We start from the raw sequence: 20,343 nt of genomic DNA on the forward strand, positions 1-20,343 counted from the left end.
GTGTGGATGTTTTTATACTGGTATCACAAGCATCTTTCCAAATAGGATAGCTGTGCTGCAGTGAACTACCTTTATGCCTAAAAATGCTGTTGGGGCAGGGGCAGGGGGGAGATGGCAAATGGGAATTGAAATTTTGTTGTACCTGTTCTCTTAAGCCTGTAAATCACAGGGATTGAGTTAGTTATTTTATTTGTTTCTCTATACTTACGTGCTTTATAATACGTTAGGGATGCTTTTTCAAAGGCAAAAAGTGAGGCTTTGAATTTGAATAGTAACTCTTTCCTGTCTGTAAGTAAATTGAATTTAATCTGACTAGATTATTACATAATTTATCCAGGTTCAGCAGCCATTTCATCCATGGTGTTTCCCAGTTACTGTGAAGAAAACAATGAGTAAAGGAAATTCTTAAGTTTATTTATATGAGCTGTCATCGGGAAGAGCATCAGTAATACTCCTGTTTCCTGCTGTCCTGAGAAAGAGGAAAGGCAGACAAAAAGCTCTCAGGAGCTGTAGATACAGGATGTTGTCTTCACAGGGATTCTGAATCTAGTGATGGTTGCATAACTGTGGCCTTTCTGGCATTTGTAGTTTACTACAGACATTAGACATACGGTGTAACTGTATTAAGGATCAGCTTGGTATAACACTAAGTCATTAAAAGCTGTTAGTTTTGCTAAACACAGTGTTAAGTAACTGCGTATTTACAGACTGGTTCTTAGTGGTCACTTTTCTTGGACTTTTATTGCCCCCTGAAGTATAATCCTTTGCACAAAGCAGCAATAAAAAATGATGTTGGCTGTGTCACTTCATAATATAACACTGTGCTCTTTACTTGCATTTGGTGGTTAGGATATGCACCAAGCATTTTGTCCTGTGTGATGGATATCCTTTTAAAACACCTGTCTTTAGGTTACAAGACAGTAGCTGCTCCTTGAATAGCAAATGACTCTTTATCTCTTGAAGCTGTATGGAATCTGTAAATGAGAAAAAGTAAAATCTCAAGTAAACAAGTAAACTCAGTTGCCAAAGGGAGCAGCTCTGGTGCCGGCACGATCCGCAGCAGAGCCCTTGGGTGCGGTGCGCAGGGGAGTTCCTGAACCAGGGGAACCTCAGCGGGGAGCAGAGAGAGCCACCAGGAGCCCGAAGCTCACGCCACAGCGGCTGACAAGACCTGGGTGGGACCAGGAGCAATGGCAGCCTGGGGTGGCCAAGCCCCCCCGCACATATAAAAGAAGCCCCTGGGGAGTGCTAGCGACCAGGATGTGGCACAGCAGTTTGCATGGCCAGGAATGCAGGAAGGGCGCTGAAGCTCTGTCAGGTCGACCAGGGAGCAATGGTATCCACCCAGCAGAAAGCCATGGTCTCTTTAAGCTCTGCGCCAACCACAACTGATGCAGCTTCCCAGACAGAGCTCCGGAGGGAACACGCTGCCACCCAGGTGTCAGACTGCAGGGTGTGCCCTGCTCTTATGCCAGTACCGGACAGCAGTAGTGAACACACCTGTGGGAGATGCGCCCAGAGAGAGGAACTCCTCTGCTTAGTGACAGAGTTCCAGGAGGAGGTGAGTAGGTTGAGGAGTATCAGGGAGTCTGAGAGAGAGACAGATTACTGGAATCGCAGTCTACTTTCCCTGCAACAGGCCTGTCAGGCAGACAGGGCACATAACATGGAGGATTCCCTATCCTCTCTCCACCTAGCTGAATGCGGTGACTCAAGGGATAGGAGGCAATGGCGACAAGTTCCTGGCTGGTGCAGCAGGCACATCTCCTCCAGGCACTACCCCACCTTCCCAGGTGCCCTTGCATAATAGGTACAAGGCTCTGCAAGTGGAACTGAACAGTGATGAGGATGATGATTCATCTAGGTTGGAAGAATTGCCAAGGTTAAGTTGACTAACACCCTGCGTCAAAACCGCTTCCATAAAGAAAATAAGATGGGTCATTGTCATAGGAGACTGCCTTCTGAAGGGAACAGAAGGCCCAATGTGCAGACCGGACCCACTTCTTAAGGAATTTTGCTGCCTCCGTGGGGCCCGGGTTAAAGATGTGACGAGGAAACTTCCTACCCTGGTACGGCCCTCAGGTTATTATCCATTATTGATTTTTCATGTAGGCAGTGACGAAGTTATGGTTGGACTTGATGATCCCAGAGGTCTCTTCCAACCTGATTGATTCTGTGATTGATTCTGTGAAGTTGCAACAAGAAGTCCGAGGGCAATCAAAGAGAGACTTCAGGGCCTTGGGATGACTGGTTAAGGGATCAGGAGCACAGGTAGTGTTCTCCTTTATCCTTCAAATTGCAGGGAGTGATGAGGGATGACTCACACAACTGGAGTGCTGCAACAGATGGTTATAAACTCTTCAGAAGGGACAGGCAAGGTAGGAGAGGCAGTGGGGTGGACCTGTATGTTAGGGAGTGTTTCGACTGTTTAGAGCTTGACGATGGTGATGAAAGGGTCAAGTGTTTATGGGTAAGAATCGGGGAAGGCCAACAAGGCAGATATCATGGTGGGAGTCTGTTATAGACCACCCAACCAGGATGAAGAGACAGGTGAAATACTCTGTAAGGAGCTGGGAGAAGTCTCACAGTTGCTAGCCCTTGTTCTTGTGGGGGGCTTCAACTTCTGGACATCTGCTGGAAATACAATGCAGTGGAGGGGAAACAGTCTCGGAGGTTCCTGGAGTGTGTGGAAGATAACTTCCAGACGCCGTTGGTGAGGGAGCCAACTAGGGAAGGCACCCTGCTGAACCTCTTGTTTGCAAACAGAGAAGGGCTTGTGGATGATGTGATGGTTGGAAGCTGTCTTGAGCACAGTGGTCACAAAATGATTGAGTTTTCAATCATTGGAGAAGTAAGGAAGAGGGTCAGCAGAACTGCCACCTTGGACTTCTGGAGGGCAGACTTTGGCCTGTGTAGGGGCCTGATTGACAGAGTCCCTTGGGAGGCAGTCCTGAAGGGCAGAGGGGTCCAGGAAGGCTGGATATTCTTCAAGAAGGAAATCTTAAAGGTACAGGCCATCCCCATGTGCCAGAAGATGAGCTGTCATGGAAGAAGACCAGCCTGGCTGAACAGAGAGCTTTGGCTGGAACTCAGGGAAAAAAAGGAGAGTTTATGACCTTTGGAAGAAGGGGCAGCCTACTCAGGAGGACTACAAGGATATCATGAGGTTATGCAGGGAAAAAATCAGAAGGGCCAAATCCCAACTAGAACTTAATCTGCTACTGCAGTAAAAGACAATAAAAATGTGTCTATAAATACGTTAACAACAAAAGGCAGGCCAAGGAGAATCTCCATCCTTTACTGGATGTGGAGGGGAAACATAGTGACAAAGGATGAGGTACTTAATGCTGCCTTTGCCTCAGTCTTTAGTAGTAAGACCGTATGTTCTATGGGTACCCAGCCCCCTGAGCTGGAAGACAGGGATGGGGAGAAGAATGAACCCCCCATAATCCAAGGGGAAATGGTTAATGACCTGCTATGCCACTTAGCCCCATAGACCTGTGTGTGTCTGTGTGGGATCCACCCAAGGGTACTAAGGGATCTGGCAGAAGTGCTCACCAAGCCACTTTCCATCATTTATCAGCAGTCCTGGCTCACGGGAGCGGTCCCAGTTTACTGGAGGTTAGCAAATATGATGCCCATCTACAAGGGCATGGTGTTCTCCAGGGCTCACTTGCAGTTAAAAGTGTAGTTAAGCATGTCTTTCATTTTTTACTTTTTTGATTCTAGGCTTTGAAAAGAGCATATTAAAGCTACTGCAGTCGTGGCAAATAATCCATATGAAATTTGTCTGTCTTTATTGGCTTCTTGAGATGCACAGCAGTAGCGCAGCCACTTTCATTTGAAAGCTGCAGGAACCCAACCACTTTTCTCTCTTCAAAAATTTGAACGTAACGTTTGCTCCTCATTCAAAATACGGCAAGTGTCCCTAACATTGGATGTTCATATTTGCATATGTAAGAGTAGAAAAAAAAATCTACAGCCTCTCTCCCTGTTAGTTAAAGCTTCTGTAGGTACTGACTGTCCCAGTTGACTGGAGGTTAGCAAATATGATGCCTATCTGCAAGGTGGGCCAGAAGGAGGAGCTGGGGAACTACAGGCCTGTCAGTCTGACCTCAGTGCCGGGGAAGGTTATGGAGCAGATCATCTTGAGTGCCATCACACATGTACAGGACAACCAGGCGATCAGGCCCAGTCAGCATGGGTTTATGAAAGGCAGGTCCTACTTGACTAACCTGATCTCCTTCTATGACAAGATGACCCACTTAGTGGATGAGGGAAAGGCTGTGAATGTTGTCTATCTAGAGTTTAGTAAAGCCTTTGACACCATTTCCCACAGCATTCTCCTGGAGAAACTGACTGCTCATGGCTTGGGGGGGCATACGCTTTGCTGGGTAAAAAAACTGGCTGGATGGCCGGGCCCAAAGAGTTGTGGTGAATGGAGTTAAATCCAGTTGGCCGCCAGTCACAAGTGGTGTTCCCCAGGGCTCAGTATTGGGGCCAGTTCTCTTTAATATCTTTATCAATGATCTGGATGAGGGGATCGAGTGCACCCTCAGCAAGTTTGCAGATGACACCAAGTTGAGGGGGAGTGTTGATCTGCTTGAGGGTAGCAAGGCTTTGCAGAGGGATCTGGACAGGCTGGATCGATGGGCCAAGGCCAACTGTATGAGGTTCAACAAGGCCAAGTGTTGGGTCCTGCACTTGGGGCACAACAACCCCATGCAGCACTACAGGCTTGGGGAGGAGTGGCTGGAAAGCTGCCTGGCGGAAGAGGACTTGGGGGTGTTGATCGGTGGCCAACTGAATATGAGCCAGCGGTGTGCCCAGGTGGCCAAGAAGGCCAACAGCATCCTTGCTTGTATCAGAAATAGTGTGGCCAGCAGGACTAAGGAAGTGATTGTCCCCTTGTGCTCTGCACTGGTGAGGCTGCACCTCGAATGCTGTGTTCAGTTTTGGGCCCCTCACTACAAGAAAGACATTGCGGTGCTGGAGTGAGACCAAAGAAGAAAAACAAAGCTGGTGAAGGTCTAGAGCACAAGTCTTATGAGGAGCAACTGGGGGAACTGGAGTTGTTTAGCCTGGGAAAAAAGGAGACTGAGGGGAGACCTTATAGCTCTCTACAACTACCAGAAAGGAGGTTGCAGCAAGGTGGATGTTGGTCTCTTTTCCCATGTAACAATTGATAGGATGAGAGGAAACTGCCTCAAATTGTGCCAGGGGAGGTTTAGATTGGATATTAGGAAAAATTTCCTTACTGGAAGGGTTATCAAGCACTGGAACAGGCTGCCCAGGGAAGTGGTTGAGTCACCATCCCTGGAGGTGTTTAGAAGATGTGTAGATGTGGCGCTTAGGAACGTGGTTTAGTGGTGGACTTGGCAGTGCTGGGTTAATGGCTGGACTCAATGATCTTAAAGGTCCTTTCCAGCCAAAACGATTCTGTGATTCTATTTGCCATCTCTGAACTTCCACTTCTCCAAAATTAAGGTTTTAGCTACTCAGTTAATTCTTTATTCTTGCTACAAAAACATTGCGGATGTGAAGGACTCTCTTAATTAGCTTCAGCTTTTTGTTTCCTGAGCTGCTGTGCAATGAAATTTACCTGAATCTATGCAGTATTCATTACTGCTATCCAGTAGCAGTGGATATCAGCTTAGTTTTGCTAGCCTTCGTCTTGGGAAAGATTGGCATCAGGGCAGACAACTTGTCCCTCCTTTTATTTGTAGTGTCATGTTCTTTTCCTCCTTTCCTATAAATATACATACATATGTGTCTGAAAAGTAGGAAGAGTACATGATGGAAAATTGCTTGTTGACTTCACAGTTGCCCAGCTCAATGGATGCCACAATTGAAACAGGTTTTTTTGGTCTCTTAGAATCTGATTATGAACAGATACTTGTAATTGTGAAGGTAATCAGTGTTTTTCACCAGGAGTCTGTCATCTTCAGAAGTTACTGCAGATTCAATTGCCTTGCCATAACTTTGCATATACAGAATGATAGGTTTGTGGGTTCACTATTCCAGTATATATGCACCGTTTTCCTTAGAACCATTTCTAGCAAGTAGTAGTTCTGATGCAGAATATCCAAGTAAACAACAGGGTAATTTTTATGATAATGTGTGGTAAACAAATTCAATTAAGTTATAAACAGCTTCTAAGACGTCTCTGTTTTGGAGTGAAATGGGAACCGTCACTTGTTTTTAACATCATTCTCAGGCAGGACTATGCGGGCCAGAATGAAATTTTGGTGAGTAAATATCAGGGATCAAAACAGCAGGAAACTTATTGCTTGTTTCAGATGGAGTTTTAAATTATCAGATTATGTCAAATAACAGCTACTAGTGTAGTGTAGTGTTTGTTAAGTAGGATTCTGTTTTACCAATACCTATGCTTAATGTTATGAAGGGGTAAAATGTTTGTGAGAAACCTGGCCATAATAATCTTATTTTGTTGGAATCAATAGTACTCTTGCTGTACTTTTCTGATCTTTCTCCATGTCTGATTACCTTTCTTACTTTTCCTTCCAGTTTGACAAATGAGGTCACATAAAAGCAAACAATTCTAAAAATGATCAGTGTGTATTCATTGTAGAGTTAGCTAGTATATACACCAAGCATGCTCTTCCATGCTTGCTGTTGCTAGTAAAGAAATCTGATGCTGGAAGACAATCTCTTTGGGCAAGCAATATACAGAAAATGGGACTTGGGAAGGAAAATCTGAAAACTATAACTATGCACAGTTTCCTGTTTGTTGTGCCTGGTTGATAATAACACATTGCCCTCCATTGTTCCCACAGTCACCAATCTTCCTGTGAGTGTCCTAAAAAAAAGGCACTGTCAGGAATATGGAGAGTACAGTTACATATCAAGAGATTTTGAAATCGGGCTCTGTGCATAAAATTCAGCACTGAAGAAGGCATAGAAATGACTCTTAAGTGGGCTGTCTAGGCTAGCTGACTGGCATAATAGTTTTTGTTGCATATTAGAGAACCTGTAAAATATGTGTGATTTGGATCACAAGATATAGCTTGAGATACAAGTTTATATTGAGGGGAGCAGAAAACTGGGTAGGAGATGACTACTGACTACTTCTGAGTAACAGTTATTGGAGAAAGTTTAATAACCTCTTCAAATTATAGTAATACTATTGAGTCATACTCAGAGTCATGCTGTTGGGCTCATGGGTTTTGTTTCTTCCCTGTATAAAGGCTTAAAGTATAGGTCTGTCAGTCACATCTTTTTAAACTGAGTTTTGTTAGCTACAGTAAATCTGGATGCTTGTTAACAGCTCTAAACTACATGTTTCCCTCGCTGATGACTTCCCTGTTTCTGCTGCTGTTTGTTGGGCTGCCAGCTCAGTACAGCATTGGCTGCGTCTGCAGCTGTGAAAGGTTCAATGCATTTTGTATAGATTCAGAAAGGACTTGAGAGGAACAAATCTATTCTTAGAAGTGGCTTTTTAAAGACTATGCCTTACTATATAAAATTAATGCAGCCAAGGTCTGACACATGCTGAAGCAGGTGTACACATCAGTTTTTGAATTCCCACTAGGGAGAATCATTAAAATAATCTGTAGGTCAACTAACAATGGTTGAAGAGAAGAAAGAGTGGAACATATTCCTCACCATGTCTAGTGCTTGTAGCTCTACCAATTCTGAGCCAGCTGCTGTAGAGCAATTACTGCGTAAGTTTCAGTGTGAAGTTAGAAAACTTTCCGAAAGAAAAGAGCATTTTAATATTTGCAAGGTGGAATTAAGCCCACATTTGGTGTGTTAGAGTGTTTAAATTAGGCTCATATGCTCCAGGGTACAAGCTTGTTTTGCATGATGTTCTGCTATTGGAGCATGGCTTGCCTGGGCATTCAGCCCTGGCATGAAAGGCACTAGAATAGTTTGGAAATCAGGAGAACCAAATGGTGACACAGTGGATGTTCATTTATGCATAGTCTTGCTTAAATGACTCCTCTGAAGAGAATGAAGCAACATAACAGAAACAGCGTTAAAGGAGAGCAATTAACCTCCCCAAAAGTGGAAACAGTAAATACAATGACAAGTATCGAAATAAACTTTTTCTTCTTTGGTATTTGTATTGTCTGTTTTTTTCGAACAGGTGAATTTCTTATGTTGGCTTAAGAGTTTCAGATACAAATTCTTAAGTTATTTGAAAAATACAGTGTAAGTGGTGCAGAATGGTCTGCCAGCGTGCCTCAGCTCTGAGGACAGCCATTTTCAGGCTCATTTATCCCTAGGTGTCTGCTGGGATTTCATGCTTTCTTTTCAGGACATATAATTGTTGGCATGTTTTTCCTTCTTGACTTCTGTTACTGGTTTAAGCCAGATGGGCTACAAGTAATGAGTTTGGCTTCATGAAAACTGTGTAGGCTACTCCATGACAAGAACAGATCCCGTCTTTTGCCGTATTTGGAGAGCAAGTGTACTGCAAAGGCAACAGCTGGGATGGGATATATGTATTAAGGAAGAGTGCCAGCCCTCAATGTTCTGCAAAAATTTCATTTGGTACATAAATACCATTTTGTTTCCTGATGAAAATACAACAAGTTTTTACTTGTCAGCCTGTTATCATTTACAGTCCCCTAGTGATATGAACCACTCGTATTGTGTGAATTAACCACTCCCAGCTCTTTTGTATTGTGAATCTGTAGCCCTCAGTTACAATTTTCTTGCTTGTCAAGCTGGCTAGGTTTTGTTGTTGTTTTTTAAATGCCTATCCTAATCAAAGCTGAGAATTTGGTAAAGAGAGTCTTGCCATTAAGAAAACTTGAGCATGATCAGTAATGCTAATAAAATCAGTCAGGTTTGTGTTTTTCAAATGCATTTGATAGAGATATTTTTTTATTTTAAATTGTGATCTTTTCTGTGGACAACTGACAGATAGCCCTTATGCTCTTTGAAGGCATCTGGATTTTACCATTCCTATGATGAAATTAGTGCAGCAGCCAAAGACAGTACACAAGGAGGGTTGCAGGTTTTTATTTCTGAATAAGCTACTATTCTGAATAGTAGAGAATAGTATTGGAAGGTGCATTATCCTAAGGCAAAATAAACTATAACTATGTGACTTTTGATAGAAATTTATCTAACAAGCTCTTAAAATCTACCAATGAATGAATGTTATTACAATGCTCCCAGACTACCTGCACCATTAGAAGGTTCTCCCTAATGTCTAGCCCAGGCTTGCTAAAGTAATTATCTTGGGATATTCAGGCTGTTCCAACTCACTAGAAATGAACGGCTAAATTGTCATGCTTCCATTAAAATTCCCCTTTTTTCATTTGCACATTCTTTCATAATTCTTATCTCTTGGGATGAAGTTTCTCTTGACTTATTAACAATAAAATAGTCTTTCATATTTACATGAGCAAAACGTGATTTGGAGATGTTAAGAAGATGGGGGTTATCTGGGAGGGGAAGGAACCTCCTGCTTTTGTGTCTGCCTTCATCTGTCCCAACACTTTCAGTGTGTGAAATTGGGAGAGTGTTCTAAGAGCAGAACCAGATGAAAAGCCACAACTGGAAGAATGTATATGAGCAGTGGTGATTGCACTGGTTTTATGGCGTTTCCTCCTTTCAGTTTGATTTTTATTTCTATTTTAAGAGGAATGGGACTTTCATACAGATTATAAAAAAAGGAAGAAATTTAACACTAACTTGGAATTTGTATTATTTGTTTCTCCCACAACGGACTCTACCTCAACACTATGGTTCAATGGACTAACATTTTTGGTTTTGCGAGGTACAGTCCTTGATTTGTCATATTGATCTGCATTTGTAGGCCACAAAATAAGATAGTGTGTTTAAGCTCTGATTTAACTGAGATTTGGATTGTGTAATTGCATGCAATTCTTCAGCTCTTGCAACTTTTTGTCCTTAGAAAGGAAATAGAGAAAAAGAATGCTGTATTACAAATGCTTGTGAACGTATTTGAATACTAAGTATGTACGTTTTCTGAAATGGTTAACGAGTAACATGTATCTCTGTAAAAGCCTTGATATGTTGTCTGCAAGGATGTGCTCACTGTGGGAGAGAGGTCAGTGATGGGAGATCATGCTGTGCTTTTTAAAATCTCCAATCAACTGCATGGAATTCAGCCCCCACTATGTATTAAGTCTGTTTTCATCTGTCGGAGAATCTCTCTTTTTTGATTAATCACTCAGTATGGTCATGTTCTTTTTCTGACAGCAAGGATTAGATCTGTAATTATTGTTCCTGGCTTTGAACAGTGGTATCGTGTCAAGGTCCTGTTGCGGACTTGCCTGCTTCATCCAATACTGTTGAAGACAGACCTTAATTCTAATTTGAACACAATTTCTGAGGAAGCAAGGTGTCTGTAAGCTTTATCTCTCCATTCTTCATCTCTCTGCAAAAGCTTTATTAGCATTTGACCAGTTTCAAACAAAATTGACATAGACATAGAGTTTAATAGTCAAGTCCCTGCCACTTCATGAAAACAGGCAGCTGGACAGATGAAGATGACTCATCTTTTTCCCCAAGACCCAGCAGTGAGAGGGCATTTTAAATGGAACATCTGTAAGACACCAGAGAATCTAGTCGCAAAACATCCATGGAAACTAGGATCCACGTAGAACTGTTTTCTGAGCTGTCATCCTTACAAAGTTTTGGAGAACCTAAAAAAAGATAGGGTAGTTACAAAACTGCCAAGAGGATTTTGCCTGAAATGAAAATGTTTTCAGATTTACCTTGTTTATGCATTTGACTACTTCATTATCAATGCCTATAATTGTGTGATGCACGGGGTAGAGATTTTAGCTCTCTCCTATTTGCAGTAGAACAGACCGGATGCAGAAGGAAATGGTGAATTTTTGTTCAGTGATTGTACATTAATTGAATTCAGTGGTCTGTGTTCATAAAATGCAATAGCATTATACTTCAGTGCAGCTAACTGCAAGGAGCTATGAAAACCAATAATATCTAATGGTGAAAAAAAGATGGGAGAAGGGAAGATTTGCAAAGAGTTGCTTTACAGAGAAAACAGAGAATTATACACAACAAGAAAATTAAGTCATTACTGAGAAGATGACTTCTGAAATAGATATATACAGGAAACAGAAAATCAATCAGTTTTCCATTATGAGGGACTATTCAAAGATGTGAGAATACAGGAAACTTCCCTTTTAAAAGGGAGGGAGAAGGTGAGGTAACCAAACAAGAATGCAGTTCGAACTTGTAGGGAATAGCAGTCAGTTACAAGACCTTTATTTTTCTTGTCTTATTTCATTTTGAGAGTAATCATAGTGAGACAAGAAGTATTTGAGAATGTAGATTAATTTGAAAGTAAATGAAAGTGGCTTGCATGGTTGAAGTGTTTTTTCCAGTCTTTCAATATGAAAGACTACAAAGTGAAAACCTTACAGAAATACTTATCAGTAAAGCACTAATGGGAATCTTGATACAAATGACCATTCTAGGCTATGAAACAAACTCCCCTGCACTTGTTTTAGACATGAAAGGATAGAATGGTAAAAAGGGACTGTGAAATTCTAAGCTGTGTATACAGAAATACAGAGGAAAACATGTGATTTCTTCTTCTAAGTCTGTGATGTTGTTCCTATAATAGTTTTTGTATATATGTATAGCAGTGTGCCATTGGAAAATATGACAAATTGTTGGGAATATGTGCAAATAAGACCTGTGCTCTCAGGGAAATCGTTGTTCCTCTCTTGCTGCATTGTCTAGCAGAAATTTGGCTCAGGAGCCTGCAAATGGAAATGGCAAATCTCTCAACAAAATCAAGGAACTTCTTAGTCAAGTCAAAAGTGATATACCTATGAATGGGAAGAAATTAATACTGGGCCATGTAAACAAGGTTTCAGCAGGACAGTCGGTATTTTATCCAAGAAGATGCGTCTCTTAAAAGTGTGTCGTAGAAGCTTCATCACCTCTCAAGGAAATGGGCTCGTCTAAAGCAAAAGTATTGATGTGTCTCAGGAACAGCTGTTCTCTGTACAAGAAAAGGACTGTGTCACTTACTAGAAGTATTTGTGTCTTAAATGTTATGCTCAAAAAGTAGAGTGTTTTTTATCTCAGTAACTCAGTGGTTCCCTACAAAGGGACAGGAAAGATAGAATAGAATATTTTCCATCGGAAGGGATCTACAACAATCATCTAGTCCAACTGCCTGGTCACTTCAGGGCTGACTAAAAGGTAAAGCATATTATTAAGGGAATTGTCTAGATGCCTCTTAAACACTGACAGGGTGGGGCATCAACCACCTCTCTAGGAAGCCTGTTCCAGTGTTTGACCACCCTCTCTGTAAAGAAATGCTTCTTAGTGTCAAGTGTAAACCTCCCCCAATGCAGCTTTGAACATTCCAATGCATCCTATCACTGGATCCCAGGGAGAAGAGCTCAGCACCTGCCCCTCCGCTTCCCCTCCTCAGGAAGCTGTAGAGAGCCATAAGGTCGCCCCTCAGCCTCCTTTTCTCCAAACTAGACAAGCCCAAAGTCCTCAGCCGCTCCTCACAGGACATGCCTTCCAGCCCTTTCACCAGCTTTGTGCCCTCCTCTGGATGCATTCAGGGACCTTCATATCCTTCTTAAATTGTGGGGCCCAGAACTGCACACAGTACTCAAGGTGAGGCCGCACCAACGCTAAATGCAGCAGGATAATCACCTCTTCTAACTGACTGGTTATGCTGTGTTTGATGCACCCCAGGATGTGGTTTGCCCTCTTGGCTGCCAGGGCACCCTGCTGACTCATATTGAGCCTGCTGCTGACCAGCACAAGCACCTGGGATAATATCCTATACACATCACGATGGACATTATATCCAGACCTCAGCTGAAACGAATGATTTGTTGTATACATAGTATCAGAGGTGTTCTTTACTGCAGTTAAAGTGCCATAAATTTCATTTATGTGGTGAATTTCTCCTCATGGAGCAATTTTTACAGTCCATATAGATGCAAATTTTGCTGAGATTAGATGGCTGTTTCCAAACCTGAATAGTTGGGGTTTTTGCTAGTATTTAGTAAGTTTCAGAGTTAACTATGTTGAACAATGATTTAAGAATCAGGTAAGAACACTAGTGCATTTGAGCAGAATGTTAAGGAAATTGAATGACATTTGGTTAAGGTATTGAGTTAGAAAAATACAAATGCAAATATCATATGAAGCGTCTGGCTCTTAAAACAGCAATAAAAAGGATTTAATATAAGCTAACATAAAAGAATACCCTTTTGTGCTTAAATTTACGTCTTGAATCCAAATAGTTTCATATTTATAGTGCATATTGCATAATTTCAGTATATTTTTAGGCCAGTAGGAGCAGGTTCCTTTAAACAGCAGATTTCTCTTGTATTCAGTGTTCAACTTCACTCTTTTAATGAGTACATTTGTTAGACTCCAAATGAGATGTCATTTTTGAACTGTGTCTTATGGTGAGCTCAAAGATAAAGTAAGTGAAGCAGTTCAGAGGTCAGGGTTAATTCCATGCAAAGAGTCTTTTCAAATGTATTAAATCATTTGCTTTTCCTATTACTCATGTTCATACACCTGACTTCTGATCCTTCCCATTTGTGATGTTGATAGTGAGCAGATAAAATCACCAAGATTTTAGTCATCTGATAATTTAATAACAAGCTGTCTTTAATATGTATACTGTACAGTGCTGATAAATGATGATGAAGTTTCTGCCACTTCACTGAATATTTTGGAAATGGTATTCAAGGCTTAGAAGAATGACAGGCTTTTGGCTTAGACTTGGAAAGTTTTATTCTCGTGGACTTTGCATATTCTGTGCCAAGTCTTTTGACTTTCTCTGTGCTGGTTTTCTTAACGATATAGTCAGTGTTGGTAAAAATAGAAGTGGTCAAAAAATGGATTTTTATTTTTACTTCGTAAAGTGTATCCTGCTCAGATGTTTTGCTTTCATCTCGAGTTGAAGCAAGATGGCTCGCTGCTTCCACAGAACAGGAAGAAAAAGCTTTGTTTTGAGTCAGTAGAACATACCTGCCCTTGAGTTAAATTTATGATTAAATATCAGAATGATTGGAAAACCTCAAATGAGAAGCAAAATAGCTGTTGAAAAATATTTAGTTTTTATCCTTGAGTGGCAATTGTCTTGACTCAGAACAATTCTCAAGGCGTGAATCAAATAGTCTTGTTTTTGCTCTGGTGGGCAGCTTCCCGAAGCGCTTGACTAGAGCAAAATTGACTGGTGGTGTTGATTGAGCTGATGAGCGGTGCTTGCTTTCTGTGAAGAGTTGGTGGTGTTTTAACACTATCCATGAATGAACAAAGTGTATTCATTGCTTCTGAGTTTGTTCCAAGTTGGAAGTTTATGACCTTGCTTCTCAGATGGCATTCCTTTGTAGCGGAAGAAGTTCAGTTACAAGCTTGTTTTGCAGAAAATTATGACAATATCCATTTTAACCTGTTTTTTTTGTTGGTGTTCCAGTATATAGGAAAAATGGATGTAGAGGGCAAGTTACATATACAAATTTCGTTGAAGTACTATGCAGCTTAATCTATAAAGCAATCGAACTTGCCCTAATGTCTAATACACATTATAATTACTTTTTATGCTTTTCCCTTCGTGAGTAATCACAGTCAATGTACTGAAAATGTGTTTTGCTGGAGTTTGCGTTGGGGAATTGCTTTGCCTACAGACATCCAAGTTGCCATGACATTGTTTCAAAGATGTCTTTCATTTTCTTTATTCTTGTAGAACAACTGTAGTTTGCAATTGCAGTAAATGGCAAGCAGATAACTATCCAAAAAACTGAGGTTCACCAATAGGTTCCAGAAATGAAGATTTGTTTTAATTTGTTAAAACCTTGGAAGGAAAGGGATGGGATTTCTCCTTAATATGACAAGTATATCAGTGGTTCTGAAAACTTGAGGCTTCCAGAACACCACTATGCGTCAGAGAAATTACAGCTACATAATCCAGTGTATTTTTGGTTGGGTTCATTGACCTGACTTGCAAATATAATTCATGCTTTGCTCCCTTATAACATGACAGGCACGTTAAATGATTTAATCTGCCCCACTTTGCAACCTGTACTCTGTTAACCTCTTTCCTAATGTGATGGAACAGAAAGTGTCATTGTAAACTGATAAATGAACACTGTTATGCTCTGGTGATCCACTCAGCGCATATTGTTGGATGGGGAATTTGCACGCTGATCCAAAAGTGATAAGGGTCAAAATAAGTGATTTTTCAGTTTATTACTTGCATCTGTCACTAACCATCTTTTTGTTTTTTACATTTAAGATGGAACATGAGTGGTTTTAATGTGTACCTTGTCTAGATAGGGGTTGCCTGCTAATTTCTAGATCAAGTAGCGATTTCTGATATTACTGGGAAGGTCTAGATTCTTCAGTCTCCTCTGCTCTCTAGCAGAATCTTGTACAATCCTCTAAGTCTACCTCTCAAATGGGAGAGTTGCACATAGAGTTTGTAGCTGCTTTTTTTTCATTTTCTTTTATAATGTTCCCCTGTGAACCCTGCTCTCCCAGGCTATTTAGGGCAATATGCTACTTCTCTACCTGTCTCAACATGCTTCAGAGCCCTCTGGCTGATTCATGTGCTAGATTTTGTAAGTCAAGAATAAGCAAAAAAAAGAGGGAAGTAAGAATTGTGTTCCATATTTCATACAAAGATATGTAGAAGGCATAACTAGACTTTTGTCTAGAGAAGGTTACAGAATGGGTTTCTTCTCCCCTCTCAAACAAAGAAAGAAACGGACATGTTGTTCTAAAGAAAAGAGGTCTGTGTTGTCTTTTGCTAAAAGCAGTCAGTCATATTGGCGTTCTGCTTTTTAGGACTTCTTTGGAAGGGAGTGGAAAGAGACCAAAGTGTTTTTCACTGGTGACAGAAAATTTCTTCAGTACAGATGAAATTATCGTTCTTTTTGAGATTAATAAAAAAATTACCTGTGGTTTATGTTGTATCAACATAATGCACCCATCCATTTATTTAAGTATGGCTCAGATAACTTAGTTTTGTAAGTATCAAAAACAGTTTGACAGACCAAGCAATTAAAGATTTTGTAAAAGCTTTTAGAGTTCTGTTGATTGCTACCTAAGGCAATTTGATTTGTCCACAGCCCTTATAGTCACTATTGTAGCCATGCTGGAATGCTTATTTGTTACGTATGCTGTGAAAGTCTGATTCTTCCCACTGACAACATAAGTAGCATTGAATATTTTTTTCTTAGGTATTTATTATAAGAATGGCACTGAAATATATTTTTTTGCTACTTCAGAATGAAATATTTTCTTACCTGATCAAATTGTATGAAACTCAAAGAAGAGAATAAGCCAGGTTATTGTAGTAATTTATCGCTTCCTATTGTTTTGTTTTGCTTTGTTTTAAAAGGACTAACCAGCCGGGAATGTTCACAAAGAAAGAATTTGATCAGTTGGCCTCAGCAATAGACAGCTTCAGTCTCATGACATATGACTATTCAACACCACAACGGTAAGATTCCATCCAACATTAAAAAAAGATTGCTGAAGGAACTGATTCCCCGTTAAGTCACTATTAAATCTACAGTATGAGTTCATTTTTTGAGTAAAGTGGATAGTTGGCTTTTAACTGTATCAGATAAGCTTTGGATTAGTAATTAGGATAGGTGATTTTTGAACAAGCCAATAACTCAGGTCATTGTTTAACAGCAGTGTATATTTGGCACCCAGATATTGTGAAGGGCTTTGTACTCGAGCTAAAAAATTATCCTTTTACTAGTTCCGTGACACTTATTCTTTTCCAGACCAGGTTGTTTTGGTTTTAGTTATTTAGCACAGTTCTGCAGGATAGGTACATAAATAATCTAGTACATGTCACTGTTGAAAAAATTAGCTTTAAAGCACAATTGACAACTCATTTGCTTCATCCTGAGGCAGCAGACTGCCTTCCAGCAGCACTGCTAATGTGGATATGCGTGAATATGTTTTTCCATCCTTCCACTAGTCCCTCTCTTGTACTGATACAACTGCTCATGCAGCAGTTCATCAAACCGGATCAGGGAGCTGATTTGACTGAAAAATAACGCAAAACCCCACCCTTGTACGTGAATATTCATTTTCAGGAACTTAATATTTTTAACTGTGTGAAAGTGGAACAGCGATGTGGTTGAGAGGTCCTTAAACTCTACAGAGGCTCTTTATGTTACTGTTCTCCAAAAGCATGATTCATTTCTCCTCCAAATTGCAGGTAAGGATATGCTTTGGGAATTCCTGGGAGATTCTGTATATCTTCTTCAAGGTGGCTGTCCAGAGTTAATATTTGTGGTAAACTAGCAGATTTAGAAATGCCATCATTTTTGTATTTATTATGTCACTAAAACCTTTGTCACTGGTAGCATATTAGCATTCTGATAATGTCAGATTTAGCTCTAGAAAGGAACTTTTGTCTCTTCTGAGAAGAATTTATATACCTCCTTCCTATCTCTCCCTAGGCCTGTCTCTACATCTTCAATGCTGGTGACCTAGGGGAGAACAAACATAGGCAGTAATGTGTACTGAAGTTAGAACAGTTTTTTGTTAATCTCCTGCTGGAATATGCAGCATAGATTTATCCAGTTTAGCTTTCCTCTAGGTAAATCTGACATCTATGAAGATGAGGTGCTACAGGCTTTTGTACAGGCTATACAAACCCATCTGAATGCATTTTGAAATACTGTGCTGCATCTTTCCTGTGTGGTGAAGCAACACCATGCTTTATTCCATCTTAAAATCACAGGTTCTGTTATGGTACAGTCACATCTTTATACTTTCACTGGCACTTTTAAGTTGCTTAGACCTAACTTGGAGCTGCTAATCTTTTTTTACTTGAAAGGAGGAGGGAAGCATTCTTCGGTTCATGCCCATTGTGTTTGAAATAAATGTAGTTTCTGAGATGTAATGCTTTTAGTCTGAGAAAGGATTTGATAAAAAGAATTCAAATATTTTTCGCTTGAATTTGCTTTGATTGGTCTGAGTATTTGAAATACAGGATAACACATTTTTCTCATGTGTTCATAAACATGAACACAATTTCCAGCAACATTCCTGTACTGTATTAGCACATTGAGTTTTAATGGCACAGATATCCTGAAGGCTTTGAGGCAGATAATTAGTAGGGAGTAGAAGATGTTGATATTTGTAAGACTAGAATATGTTTTTCCTTTTATCATGTTAGTGAGTGCCTTTTATCATGTTAGTGTTTGCGATAAAGTCTGCTCTCCAGCCTGATAAGATAGGAATGGAATGAGCACAATATCCTAATACTGTATGTATGACAATTCAATCACTCTGTGTATTAAGGCTCTATTCTTTTTCTTAATGTAGCTTTTTGTTAGGTAATTGCCTATTTAGGGTTTTATCCATAAATAAGTGTTAAACAATCATTGAAACTGTCTTGCTTACCAGTCACCGATTTTATAGTTCTTTCTGTAAGTAAATGGTGGATTTTGTCCCAATATGTTGTGCCAGTTTACAGTAAATACATTGAGGTTGATATTGGAAAACAACTGAAGTCATACAGAGTTTTGAATTATTGTGTGGGCATTGTACCAAGCCCAATGACAGCGAAAATGTGCTAGATGGAAACCTTCTCTTACCCAATGTAAGAAGTTTTGTGTCCCTTAACCTCTAGAAATGAATCACAAAGTCAAGAGTGGGGCAAGCATGTTTTGTGCATCAGTGCTTCAAGCCACTGAAGAATGTGCATTTAACCTTCATAGGATTGTAGGTTAAACTTCACTGATTTTTGTGTGCCATAGTTTGCTCTTTACAGTTACACTGGTTATAAGGAGAAGGCTGAGAATGAATGTGTACTTTTTCTGACAACCTGTTTGATTTTTGCTAACTTGACAGACCTGGTCCAAATTCCCCTCTTCCCTGGGTACGAGCCTGTGTTCAAGTACTGGATCCTGATTCAAAATGGAGGAATAAAATACTTCTAGGGTTGAATTTCTATGGCATGGACTATTCTGCTTTGGGAGCCTCTGGGGAGCCAATCCTTGGTAGCAGGTAAGACTTCTCTGGACAGTAAGTGCTTACGTATGATATATTCTCACAAAAATCAGAAATTCAGAAGTGTTCTTGTTTAGAAATATGGATGTGTTAGTAACATAGAAATGGCAAAAGTGATAAATCTGCACATGAAGTACTAGCTCACCAGTTAAAGTAAGACCTGCAACGTCTCTTCCTTGTACAGAAGTGCAGACAGATGGCACAGTTATCCTGTCAGAACTCCTATGGAAAGATGATTTGTGTAGTTTTCCCTCTTTCCTTTATCCATGTTTGTACATGCAGTTTGCCATCTTTGTGTTAAAATGTTCTGCAGTATTCTCTTATGCTCTTTATCATTTTGGGGGTTCATGCAGCTGACCTAAAGATTGTTTCTCTCAGCTCCTGAAGTTGTTACCTGTTACTTTGAAATTTTATATTGGTTTCGAACAGCAATATGCTACCAAGTTTCTTTTGAACAGAAAAAGCTGCAATAAGCTCACCTGGAGACGAAAATCTATAACAAGATAAAGGGAAGTATTCCAAAGCTAGCCTGAAATTTTGTATTGATTCCCAGAGGAAAATGGTTGTTTTAGTTTTGGGTAATAACCACCTATAACAACAGTGAGCTTTTTAGAAATACAGTCAGGGTATAGTACATCAAGCCAGAAGAAAAAGCAAGAAAAACAGTGTGAATTCGCAGGAAAATCAGGTTTGTTCAGAAGTTTGTTATGAATTTATAAAATAGAACCAAGCGAAGTGGAAACAAACCTAAAGCACAAGAGGTGATTGTCCTCACTTTCACAAGTTACTAAGTTCATTACACTAGGATATTTCAATATAGTAACAGATTGCTTTGTTAGGCATTGAAATACCATCTGAGGTGGACCATATAAGGTAAGGACCTGAATTTTTTATGTCCATGCCTTCAGTTACACACTTTGTCTTCATTGCACTTGCCTCTGCTGTCTTCCTGTTTCACCTTGGATGTTTGCAGAGGTAAAATACTGTAGAGACAGTTTTATCCCAGTGCTGAATTGTGTCTGAATCTGACTGAATAACAGAAGATGACTACAGGGTGGGAAAAATAAAGCCATTGTCTACAGTGAAAAGTATATAGTGACTATATCAGAATGGCTTCTGTGAAGTTAGTTGTAGTGCTTAGGCAGGAAAAATACTCAATAGTTAAAGCATTGTTGATTTACAAGCCTAATTATACAAGCTCAGTGCAATTAATGTAGCTTCACTGTAATATTTACAGTTCCTTTTGCAGGTAGGAGTATTGCACTATCTAGCAGAATAAAAGGTTCTTGCTTTTTTTCTGAACTGCAACTTTGGGAATTAAAAACTTCATGGAAACACACT

At 40.2% G+C, this 20,343-nt stretch overlaps 1 protein-coding gene across 3 annotated transcripts in view; it reads left to right on the plus strand.

Moving 5' to 3' along the window:
* CHID1 (chitinase domain containing 1) overlaps nucleotides 1–20,343 on the plus strand; it is a 127,077-nt gene that overhangs the window by 34,088 nt on the left and 72,646 nt on the right. For all 3 annotated transcript variants that reach the window (XM_068399361.1, XM_068399359.1, XM_068399360.1), the window contains exons 9-10: nucleotides 16,364–16,465; nucleotides 18,844–18,999. In XM_068399361.1, the coding sequence (XP_068255462.1) occupies nucleotides 16,364–16,465; nucleotides 18,844–18,999 (258 nt within the window). The remainder of the gene's footprint in view (nucleotides 1–16,363; nucleotides 16,466–18,843; nucleotides 19,000–20,343) is intronic.

This window comes from Nyctibius grandis, chromosome 4 (assembly GCF_013368605.1).
Source record: "Nyctibius grandis isolate bNycGra1 chromosome 4, bNycGra1.pri, whole genome shotgun sequence".
Taxonomy (NCBI): domain Eukaryota; kingdom Metazoa; phylum Chordata; class Aves; order Nyctibiiformes; family Nyctibiidae; genus Nyctibius; species Nyctibius grandis.